We start from the raw sequence: 12,916 nt of genomic DNA on the forward strand, positions 1-12,916 counted from the left end.
CCTGTCTGTCTCTCTCTCTCTGAACGATCTCCCAGACTTCCTTCCTTCCATCTTTTCTTCCTCTTTTTATCATGAAATAAAATACTTTGAGTACAATTACAGAACAATAATAGGAAGACTCTTGTCTTTCCTCCAAGAGAAATTGGTGATGCTGTTGTTTCTTTAAAGCTTTCATGTAGTTATTTCCCGTACCTGGCATACCTGTTTTTTCTGTTTGTCGTTTGTTATCTCTTTTACTATAGTAAATGCGTTGGAAGCCAGATTTTTTTATCAGCATTTCACTCCTTTCATCATCTGCCATTGTGAGAAATTCTGTGAGTTTTAGCTTCATTTACGTTGTATACACTACAGGTATACATTTTGTTGTTTGCTTTTTAAAGAATGGGTAGATTGTTGCTGTTCCTGCCTAAACAAGCCTGTAAAGGAGCCAAATTAGCCTCACTCCTCCTGTCTGAGAGCTACGAGATGTGGCTCCTACTCCTGCTATTATCTTTGACCGAGGCACTGACCTCACATCTGGAGCTGGTCCCTGTATGCTGCACTGTGGGTCAAACATAGATGATGAGTTTCCCCACAGGGATTAATTAAGTATACTTCAACATAGTACCAGTGCAGATACAGCCACGTGCCATGTGCCAGTGAACTGTATTTAAAACTCTTTTCATAGATGAGGCACTGCTATTCAGGGATACAATGGGCGGTAAACCTTCCTGAACACATTTTTCTTAGTTTTGAAACTAAACTTTGCAACACCAATCCGTGGTATGTTGCCTGAGTTAAACTATATTTTAAAATTCAGGCCCATGTTAGATCCTATGAAGAGACATCTGCCCATATAGCCACTATATAGTGATGTATATGACCTTATATAGGCTAAATATGTATGTTTTTTAATAAAGCAAAATATTTCATCAGTAAAATAAAATGTATGATACGTTATATTTTACCTCACTATTTAGTGTGCATGTAGAATATACATTTAAAACACAACATTTAAATAGGAAAAAATAAGACATTTCTGTTCTCCTTTTAATCCTGAACGGAATTTAAAACAATTATCTATACATTTAAAAAGTTGAGAGGGAATTATGTGAAACATTTCCTTTTTTCTCTCTGGAAATGATTAGTTAATCATAGGCTACTACTTTGTTATTATTTCAACAAACCAGTCAAAAACAGCCAGCATGTTCTTGCTGTGCTAATTTAGAGCACTTTCGCCTCTTTTATTCCAGTTCAGGCACCACTCATGATTAATGTAGTAAAGCTTCATTGGTGTTAAAAAACCTACACGTAGCACCTTTAAAAGTATCCCTGTTAATATGACTTTTTTTGTGATGATGATGCTGCAACCTCATATCCATACCTCTTTATGTGTGTTTTATTTCCAGAGATCTTCAGAGGATTGGAGTGTCTTTAGCCGGACACCAGAAGAAAATCCTGACCAGTGTTCAGTCGATGAGGCCCAACATTGATGACCAGTCTCCTACTGAATCTGTGTAACCGCACAGGGGAGCGACACAGTATGAAATATTCGACACGTGTACAGTCTGAACGAGCAAGCTGTCATCTTTACGCTTGTTTTACCCTCATACCTAAATCTAAACCACTTTACAAGTTTTTTAACAATCCCTGTGGCCATTTTTGTGTCTGTGTGTCCTCAGCAGTCCCTAGGTCCCTCCTTCATTCAGTGGACAGACTTCACACCTTTAAGAAAATTGATTTAAACTAAATGTTAACCAGTAAACTTAGGTTGGGGAGCATGGACACTCTTCAACCACACCTCTAATCACTTGTAAGGCCTACCTATCAAACCATCCTGTACAGTTTGTCTCAGTTTTCTCAACCCACCCTCCCTTTCTCATCCATTCTGCCGGACCCCACCTCTCCATTTCCATCCCCCTCATCCCAACCCCATCCCTCCCCCTAATGAATTTACCCACGAGACCATCCATTCCCCTGCTCATCCCTATTCATCCCATCTTATTCAATGCTGTGCATACCTGTCCCAGCCTCCAGGTACTGTCTGAGGCATGTTGAGGGACTCCAGAGTCCCCTCCTCCCCAGCCTTCATACATCTTTCCCAGACAGGCCTAACCAGTCAACCTCCTCATCACCTTCTTTGAATTCGTTCATCCATCCTCAAGATCCTCATTTTATTAAACCTTTACATAATTGCATGGTTGTGGTGGGGTCCTTGCTAGTGAAATGCTTCTTGGAGGGAATTCAATGCAGATTTAGTGCAAGAGGAAAAACAAGGCAGACATGATTTGTGACTGCAAAAAAACCAAGAAAAAAACCCCAAAACAATAGTGTCTGGACTTTTCTGTCTGACTACAACCGGTACAATCACAAACCCCCATTCCCTCTCTCGCCCCAAAATCTCCCTGCAAGATCACTTCCATCATTGAAATCCACAGACCAGTTTATACCAGCTTGACTGTTTGATTCAAGGACAACATGGCCTGGTTTTTATGTAAGGATAAATCACACAAACGTGCTACTGTGAAGAGGAAACTGACCAAACAGACATTTATGTGAAGGGACACAAACTGGACGAATAGCCTGACAAAAGGTCTTTCTGGAGACCCATTGCAGGCTTTTTCATCTGCAGTGTGTTCTGTTGAGACTACTTCAGTGTGTTGGTGAAAATTGTGACCATTTGAATCCAGACAAGAGCCAACAGTTAATGGGACTTTGTGAATCCATCTTCATATTGAAGAGACTGTACATATTATGATATGGGATGTTAATTTCCTATTTGCTCATTTGCTTTCACTTTTGCCGACAGCATCAAACAATTAATTGTCACTGGAGTATTTTGTGAGCTCTGTATGATTATCTTCCTCTGCCTGACTCATCACTGGAACAAACTTTTAAGTGCTGTGGATGGCAGGCAAAAAAAACTAAAGAAAAATAGGTTTCATGCTTCTATTTTTTGTACTTCCCATGCAGCAAAAGGAAAAAGATAACCTCTTCGACAAAGAGAGCTAGCAAAGCCTGACCTACTTAAAATACTTAAATCAAAGGTTACTCATAATGGATGGTGTTTTACAATCAGCACATATACCCTCTGAGTAAAGGCAGTGACAGGCAACGGAAAACAAAATTGGATAAAGAAATATTAAACCATTGCAGTGTAATGTGCATTTTCCCAGCTAGGAATGAATGCAGGCTTTAGAGAATAGAAGAAAAGGAAAACCAGCTTAAGAGACTGTAGATATGGAGTCATTATCAGCTGCTGAGACACCCCTGTTGTGGCCAGAGAATCTCAAAAAGCTAAAAGGTGAACCATCCAACGTTCTTGTGATTTGGCTGCAAATCCTAAAGCTGTCTGCCAGTCAGGCATTAATACAACGCATGGACAAACCAGACATCTAATGGTGGTGTACTATTTGCGCATGAAACAAATCTCATTTCTGTCGAAAGTGTATGGCTGCAGTCCAGATGGTAATCACTCTACAGTAGGCAACCTTTGTATCAATTTGTTTTAGTTTTTATTCATTGGCTGTCGGACATGTCATTATTGTCCGAGTCGCATTTCCTCCCGATTGACTGTCAGTTTGCAGATGAAATGACATGAAGTGACTGTGATCTGTGGACAGCAACCTTTTCAATGGCGGGCATTACGCAGAACTCATTTACAAGCAACACAGACTGATTTCTCAGACATGTCAGAGAAAAAGATCTAACGAGAAGAGATAGCGAAATAATAAAATGCTGGAGGGGTCAAGAAGGAAATTGCTGGCGTATTTATCATGTTTTGGTGCAGAAATGTGATGTTTGACTCACTCATCTTCACAAAATATGACACCAAGAATGCCTGATCTCCCTCTGGGGCCCGCTGGTGGAGAAGCACTAGGAGATTTCTTTTATCTTAGCGCTGAGCAGATTACCAGCTGTGAAACAACAGCAGGCTCGCTCTGCCTTTAGCCCAAACCTCTTGGTCATGCGTGTGCCCCCACATCCCAAGGATTACCAGTCCGCAGCACTGATTGGATGTTGTGATTTTTATTTGCCATTCCCCTTGGAACCATGCTCACAATGACAGAAGTGACTGTATTTAGTTGTTTGCTTTCAACACGTTTTTTACGGCTGACATGTCCTACAGGACGATGTGTTTGTATTTTTGTCTCGCACCGCTGCTCTCCACTGGACGGCCCAAACTCTTTTATTAATGAATGTTGTGACATTGAGAGGTCCGCGACTATTTAAAACCTCTAAACATTTCAGTTTCCACTTTTTTATGGGGGCAAAACTCTGCTCCGCCGGAATTGCATTTGTTGCCTGGCAACGATAGCTTATTGAACATTTTATCAGGAAGTATAGAGATCAACTGGGAGCTTGTCAGTGGTTCAGAGGCATAATTCATTGTAAATAGATGCCTGCGGAAAAAACAGTTTCAGCGCTCGGGGGGTTTAACAAAGAGTGAGTCGATGAGTGTAAGGTCATATTGAACACCATCTAAACAAAAAAAAATGTCATGCAGAAGAAATGAAAGCTATCAACACATACACTACAGGCTTCTTAGTGTAACATGGACTGTAGCTACGTGTGATGTGTCTATCCTTTGCTTCGTGTTTTCTTTTCTTCAATGTAATAAGGTTAGATGTGAGCTTCCAAAGGCATTTCACATGTTCCTGTGTCAGTGTTTGAGAAGGACATAAATGATCCACAGCACGTCTTGTATTTAATATTTTGACATGTCTTGGTTTGAGCGCAAATATACAACCCAGAGAGAATATCTCGGGGACAAAGCAGATGTGAGTTTTGTCCAAAGTGCTGCGTAAAATAGGATGGTTTATTGGTACATCACGCACTATTTAAAAAGATACAGGATGAAGTGCTTTAAGAGTTCATGGAGAAAACTGTTTGATGTTAGTTTTCTGAAGTGCTTATTAAAAGTTAAATCCACTCTAAATCCAGCTCCTAAAAGAGAGTAATATCTTACTAAATCCTTTGAGAGTTTTCTATGTGTGTATGTGAACAAGACTCTTATACAAGAAAACAGAGAGATACACTTTCTGATTGTATCAGTACTAAATGTCAAGGCTAAATTACATTTTAATCCTTTTTATTAAAAGTAACGGAGTTTTGACATGTTTTTTTTTTTAATGAAGGGTCTTATGTTGAAAAACATGATCACCAAGCTTCCAATGAAAGTTCATCCTTATAAGTTTTGCCGTTCTTTATTCCTTTACTATTTTACACAAATATTTTGCGCTATATCATTGTAGACTTTTAAAAAGACAAGCTGTGTCCTAATTCAATACTAAAGTGTATACTAAATCTAAGCAGGTTTTGAGTACAGATGTAGTAGCGTGTTCACACTGGAAAAGTATACTCAAAAAAAGTTAGTATGCAAATTAAAAAAAGACCCTTGACATTTAAAAAGTTAATGTTTTAGTGACATCTACCTGTGCATGTATTCAGTGTTCTTCAACAAAACTGATTGTTTGTAGCCTTGACATCTAACAAGCATGATGAAAGTATTTCTTTCCTTTATAAAACTCAGTAGATTGGTTTTAACATTATAAATCTGCCTTCTTTTACATCCAGGTTTACTTCTTCTTTTTCTTCTTCTTTGCCTTTTGCTGGTGCATTACAGCATTGTATTGGTGCATTGTTACCACCAGAGATTATAGTGCAGTTAGCATGTGCGCTTGCCTGTGCAGAAAATCATGAACCACCCAGTCATAAAAACATTAATACACAGTACCACTAATAGTCAAATACTCCAGATTGAGATTTAAGACACTTTCAGTTGCACTTTGCTGTTGCACTGTTGGCCAGATCACAATTGGTCTTGGTTTTTCTGGGCTACATGCAAAAAATGCAAACAACTCCCTCTGTATTTCTCTGTATGGTTATGTTCCGAAGATTGTGGCATCTGGTGACTTTCGCGCGTAGAAACTCAAGTGAAGATAATTACCTCTTCTGAAGAGTCCATCGTGTTTTTTTTAATCCTCCGTGTCCTCCTTGGCTACTAGCAGTAACCCAACGTGCGTGGTGCGGTCACGGCAGGCTTGTATCATGTGGAAGCACCGACAGTTTTGTTGTCATTACTTAGAATTCCTCATGGTGGCGGCAGAAACTACGCACTATAGCTTTAAACTGCGCTGTAACGTGAACAGTCTATAGTATCCTAGAACGATAAAATCCGAGCAGCAGTTGCTGGTTGTATTTAGCTGCTACAGAGCTCCAGAACGCCGGCTACCAGCCAATAGGTGACTGTGAGCCGGCTATAGGCACCGCCAGATGACGGTCCTTTCAGGGGCCATGGTAGTTGAGTTAAGCCAGAAATAGTGAGCGTCATGCGGCGATGACAGTTAAGTTTAGGAAAAAGATCGTGGTTTGGATTAAAACAATCCCGAGGAACGAACAAGCATTTCGTGGGTGAAAGGATTTAATTTTCACCGTGAAGTGAACTCTGCTCCCCGGCTTGAAAGCGGTGTGTTTTGTGTTGACACCACATTGTGCTATTTCATTCAGAGATTATTATCCATTGAATATTGAAGTTCATTAATCCCCCCCGCTTTCTTCACAAATCACACCCTGGTTACAACAATAACAGTTTAGCTCTCGTTAGCTAACAACATGCACCAAAGAATCCTATTAATGACCTGCGAGTTAGACAAACATTTTATCTCCTTCACATAACTCACTGACGTCTCCAGAGTTGGTTTGAACAATCAAATTTCAATCCGTCTCAAAGGCTTCTTAGACAGATTTACAAGTAGCTTTCTTGAGATTGGATCCGGCCAAGACTAGTGTAACTGGGGTCATTGTCTATTATAAAAATTAAAGGGACTTATACTTGCAAAACCATGGGCACCCGTAATAGCTCCTCCCACTTCACATCTGTATAGTATTGGTTTGGGACACAGGCACTGCACTTGTGGATTTCACCTGAAGGAAAGATCCCCCCCCCGTGAATATCCTTTAAGGTTTCTTTATTTGTATTCCGTGTTGTTTATTATGACATAATTCTGTTGATGAGTGTTGCATGATGCTTTAGTGTTGTGTGGAAATTCGCTGCTCTGCAAGAAGGTTGGCATATACAGTATATGTGACCATAGTCTCTCTCCTTTACAAAAACTCAACAATTTGTAGCTGCAATGCATTCTGGTGCTGCTGGGATTACTGTCAATGGGGACGACGATAATGAATTTCTCATTGTTGAATGGCGGTACAAATGGCAGCTGCTGACAAAAGCCCTCACTCTCTGATTCAGGCTGACACCGAAACCTGACATTTACTGGAGATGTTTTATATAGAGAACTGCATTCAGACTCCACTGTAACTGTGCCGGAAAATATAGCAACATGATGTCACATTATGTTTGGCCAATTAGCCACTGAGAGGAGAAACCTCTACCAATATACAATGAAATAGGCCCAGAAATGCAAGGTGTGTCACCAGAAGGACCTCCTAAGTGCTTTAGGGTGGATTTATCTTTTAATTGCAGTTATTTTTCTGGAGACTGCTGGACCGACTCGGCTGCTTCTCTCCTCTTCTGTAGCACTGGTGTAATAGAAACTGTAGGTGTGGCTGGAGATGAGATGAAAAAAGTGAAAGGGAATAATAGAAGGGGTAAGAGGAGAAGGGAAGGATAAGAGAGAAAAAAAGGAGTGGTGGAGGCGCAAGAGGCAAAGCTCGACATTCGTGTTTGAATTAAAATGAGGCTGGCTGTGGAGAGATGACTTTTTTTCTTTTTGTCTCTCTCTCACTCGCTCTCTCTCACTCTCCCTCTCCCTCTGCTCTACCCGGTTGTCCTCTTTCTTCTCCTAATGCCCACAACCTCTCTGTACAACTCACTCTGCTTCCAGTCTGCATCTCGACTGACAAACGGTTTAAAGGCAAGCGAGTTCAGCGCTTGGTTTTTTTTTATTGTTTTTTTTTTCTTAGATGCACTATTCGCACAATCATTTTAATTTCAGCAATTATCACTTGTACACATACACAAAACCTGCAGTGTGGTGTTGTGAGTTATCAGGAGAGCATTTATCCCAAAACTGTGAAATTAAAGGTCTTCTCTACCCAAAAATGAAGGCTTTGTTATCTAATTTTAAGCTTTGATACATGTGTCTAATCATTCACAGTGTTTAATCAAACTATCCTAAAACTAAAACAGTTCTGGCTGTCAACACTCTCTGGACATGCAGTAAAGTGTTTCCTTCTTTTTAATTGTTTAATTTAATTTATTTCCTATTGCTTGCCATACTTTTCACTATGTATGTTATGTATATTGGTTTCTCTTGGAAAAAAGAAAAACAGCTCCATTATCAGCTGTAGTCTGCCTTTCTCTGTTTACCTACGATACTGTTATAGGTGTTACTGCTCATATAGTCAGAGCATCCCACTGTAATGTATTATAATGCTGTAATATAATGTGAGTATATGCGCACGCCTGTGCGTCTTTGTGTGTGTGTGTGTGTGTGTGTGCGTGCGCGTGTGTGTGTGCACGCTCGCTCGCGTGTCTGTAATATAATGTGTGTGTGCTGTTCAGTGTGCAGTAAAATGTTTGTACATCGTGAGTGTGTGAGTTTGTAGCTGTTAACTTTCTGAGTCTGACATTTACAATGCACTGTTTCAATAAAGAAGACGAATCAATCAAACTGATCAGCTTTGGTAATCAATTAACAAGCAGTCCAGCTCAAGATGAAGGACAGAGAAGAGGAAATTGAAGGGTATATCGTCTATATATATTGAGAAGGTAACAACATCTGCCTATTGGTACCTCTAAAGCTCACCAATTAACACGTTATGTCTTGTTTATTTAATTCATAAAGCAAAGTGTAAAAAAGACCCAAGAAATAGTCTGGCACATAGTACCTCCGGTAAGACACATTACACTTCTTTTTTTTTGGTACAGATTACACAAACTAGACACAGTGTGTTAATGAATGAGCTTTAGTGCTGGTATAAGCAATTTTGATACCTTAAGACTAAGCCAGGCTAACCCCAAACTGAGAAAATATAGCCAATCTTCAGATATAACGGACACATGGATGTTTTCTAGATTAGGTCATTTTTAGTCTACTCAGGACATGGCAGATAACTGGGGAGTTCATATTGTTAATAATAATAATGGGGCCACTCAATATTCTTTGCTTGATGTTCAATAATGGAGGCAACATTAAGCCCATACCTGACACACTGTAGGATAAATTCCTTAGAAGATTATAGAAGACAACACATTCTGAAAAGTAATAAAAAAAGGTAATAAAATTCCATAATGAGTTTCACTTTTATGCCAGAAGACTAAATTAATCATTCATGGCAGTAAGAGTCAGTTTTTTAAATATGTGAGTGACTCATGTTTTTGACTGCAACTCTTTCTTTGATAAATGGCGAAGTTTACAACCTGGGAGAATGACTTTGAATGATACAGTATAGTTCTCCTCAGAGCATTCTAGAGGCATTTATGAGCTGAGCCAACAAGAAATTTACAAAAGCTCAAAAACCCACGAGGCGGGCTTGATTGAATCACATTTAAAGCTTGATTCACTAATAAAAGAAACCCATTACCTGACAGCCTGTGGAGTCTGCTGCAGTGTATTATTCACAGCAGTGAGAGCCTCATCAATTCATATGAAACAGATTAACAGCAAAGGAACCATTGCAAATGGCCAATGACTGCCATAAATACACGTTAGGATTGTAATTGACATGAAGTCGTTAAGTGACAGATAATGAAATTTGATTACAATAAAGTGTGGCCTGCGAGTGAAAAGTAATACATACATTATCTATTTATTTCACTGAACCACTGGATAGAAAATGCAGCTAATCAGCTCCATCACATGAACCGGCCACTAAAAAAAAAGCTTTTACTGATCTTCCACCTCTAGAGTTAAAGGATAAGGATATATTTTTTTGTATTGACAACAAATATCTTTAATTCTACTATCCTCTATCATCTGTGGAGCTAAAGCCTTGTATACATGTAGCCTTTCTGTGCCATGAAGCTTCATTTTTGTCCAAAAAGTATTAAAAATGCAAGAATGAACCACACCGATGCACTGTTTGAGTAATGTTGGAACAATACAGAACTCAGATGTTTTAGGAACATGACCAGCCATTTTACAAAAATTCAAGAATATATCTATGACCTGTTTTTAAAGATTTATAAAGCTTAAAACATCGCAGGGTAGAGTAGATGGAAATAATGAGGGTTTTTTTTATGGAATCATTCATGCTAAGAAAAATAATTAACGCCATACTTAATAGCCTTTAAAGTCTGGTTTAGTTTAGGCAGCTGACACTTTTTTCTAAGTTTAGGGAAACATTGTCATTATGGTTAATGTTAGGGCGGATCACTTTTATGGTTTCAAGAAATAAATGTCCACTGTAGGAGACGGGATACAAACAAATGGCAAGCAACGATCTTAAGCTTGCATTGACGTAACAAAACGTCTTTGAGCTACTTCCACATTTGCAACTGACTCATCTGTTACACCAAACATGTAAGCATGCCTAGTTTGTGCAAGGTGCAGGATGAAGCATATAGAAGCTAACGAGGATGTTACACTGGAATCTAAACAATCACAATTTTTTTTTTTTTATCTTGTATTCCCACCATCTCTGACATATTCCTCAATGTTTAAGATTGCTGAACACTGTGTACCACTGTGGCTTGCACAGCTGCTCGGAAGAAAATCGACAGATTCTTTATTGGAAATAATGGCCTTGCTCTGCACAATATCTTGGATGTTTGACTGTTGCATGAAAGCAATGGGATGCCACTTGCCAGGAATTGCCAGGGTAACACTTCCCTTCATTGCTGCCTGCGTCTCAATGCCTTCAGAGTTCAGAGAACCGGGCCAGGTGTCTTATGGATTATACCGTGTGTGTGTGTGTGTGTGTGTGTGTGTGTGTGTGTGTGTGTGTGTGTGTGTGTGTTTCGGAACCAACCCTCTGATTCAAGGGTTAATGGCTTTCAGTAGTTACAAACCGAAGCCTGGTCAGGCGTTTTAGTGGAGTGCACAACACCGGGCGTGGTGGCATTACTTCATCACCGGTGGAAAGAGATGACAGAAGGAGGTGAAGAGAGAGAAGATGGAGGATGGAGGGGGAAAAAAAGATTCTTTATGAAATGTGTGTGTGTTTGTCACATAAAGTGAGTCATCTTCACACAACCTCACCACACAATTCTGTCTTTCCTCTCCTCCCCCAACAATCCCCTGGATAAATAATTGACTCTCTCTTTCCCCACACTGGTCGACTGGTGTGAGGCATTTTGCTCTCGGACTTTGTTCCAGGAGATGAGACGGCATGATTCTTTCTCTTCCTCTCCGGCTCTGTTTCTTTCTCTTTTCATTCTCCTCTATCTTTCCCTCACAGAACTCTCTGCAGGAAAACGATGAATAGTGAGCGGGGGTTCGTTTTTTTTTTTTAAGGAATGAATGGTTATCTATTATTGAGCAGCAGTCAGCAGCAGCTATCTATATCTACTAGGCTGCTAAAATAAATATGACACAGCACTGGAGAGATTTGCACAGATCTGAACTGAGCCCTCTCGTGCTCTTGAGTTACACAAAACCCGGGAAACACAATCGTTCAAAACAACTAGAAAAATGTAATGTTATTTTGTGTGTGTGCAGCAACATACAATAAAGATTTTTTTTCACCTGTCTTGTCTTTGGAACAACTCTCATGCTGAATGACTGGATGGTAGAGAAAGCGTGTCTGCTAACACCACTGTACAATTGTTTCAGGTGGTTTTGCTTCCCTTTCTTTAGATTTAGATGTTGATACAGTATTTTTCTTGAACTAAGTGTCATTTTAGACCCTTTTCTCAGCTTGTCCAGCCATTGCCCTCAATGAGTTTCCTGCCTTCACTCACCTGATTGGTCTCCAGCAGGCACGCCTGCCCCTTATTAGTCAGTTAGGTCTCCCGCAGTACTCTCCAGAGAACACTTCTTGCCTGATTAACTGTGTTGGCTCTTTGTTGTAGCTTTGCAGCCTTCTTCTCTGCGTTGCCTGCTTTGGTTGTTTTTGCCTTTTCCTTTTATGAATTTGTCTGCCTATTCTGTGAAATGTGTGTGAAAACACACCTCTGACTAGTTCATGATACAACCTTATACAAGAATAGAAACACAAAGGCCCAAAGAGCCAAGTCCTCGGGGTGCTACTTGCAGGTGAAAAGCCAGGCAGGATCACTACCTTGTGGAGTTGCCATCTGCGAGATACAGAGATGGGATCAGGAACAGTTTCAGGCATTGTGACTTGGCAGTGGAAAGCCTTGAACGTGAAATGTCACCTCTCTGTGCATCAGAGGCTGGAGTGGGTGTGTTGAGCTTCAGTAACTACATGGATGTACAGTAGTTAGACAAGATCGATGAAATGTTTGCTCAGTTGCGAATCTCAGGGGCTAAATCCAAATATACGGTCTTCTCTGCACTTCAGTCATAGACTTACAGTAAACTGTACACATCAAAGTCTTTTTACTAGACTACAGGAGTGTGTAAAAAACATTGAAAAAAAGTGACATTAAACCTATTGTCGCTCGAGAGGGAGCTGCGTGAAGTCTTATATATTGCCACAAGTGATGTCATTTGAGGCGGCTTCATTTATCTTTCTAGAGTGACAGGCAGGGCTGTAGTCAAACCCCCCTCAATCATATCCAAGATAGAGCAGAGTTGGACTCATCAAAGTCAGACTGAGTTTTAAATTCCTGAATGCTGTGCCAAGATGCATCATCCCTGCAAGCTTGGTCAAAGTCAGACCAAGATTTTGACCTTTAATTATTGCATCCCACTGGGCTAATTATTTTAATTTGTAATGAATACAGATTGTGTGTCAACTGGACTCACAGTGTTAGAGTGTGTGCCCTTTAAAGGTCCAGTGTGTAACATTTTTTAGTTGTTCATTCTCCAAATCTGTGTTGCCCGTTCACAAACTTGTCCTTTTTCAT

The 12,916-nt window shown here is 40.0% G+C and overlaps 1 protein-coding gene across 1 annotated transcript in view; it reads left to right on the top strand.

Moving 5' to 3' along the window:
* Nucleotides 1-4,918, top strand: part of LOC120565923 (ephrin type-B receptor 1-like) — a 98,457-nt gene extending 93,539 nt beyond the window's left edge. Inside the window, 1 exon segment of the mRNA XM_039812048.1 lies at nucleotides 1,389-4,918. Coding sequence (XP_039667982.1) covers nucleotides 1,389-1,500 — 112 coding nt within the window. The 3' untranslated portion in view covers nucleotides 1,501-4,918.
* Nucleotides 4,919-12,916: the final 7,998 nt, after the last annotated feature.

The sequence above is a fragment of the Perca fluviatilis genome, chromosome 9, assembly GCF_010015445.1.
Source record: "Perca fluviatilis chromosome 9, GENO_Pfluv_1.0, whole genome shotgun sequence".
Taxonomy (NCBI): domain Eukaryota; kingdom Metazoa; phylum Chordata; class Actinopteri; order Perciformes; family Percidae; genus Perca; species Perca fluviatilis.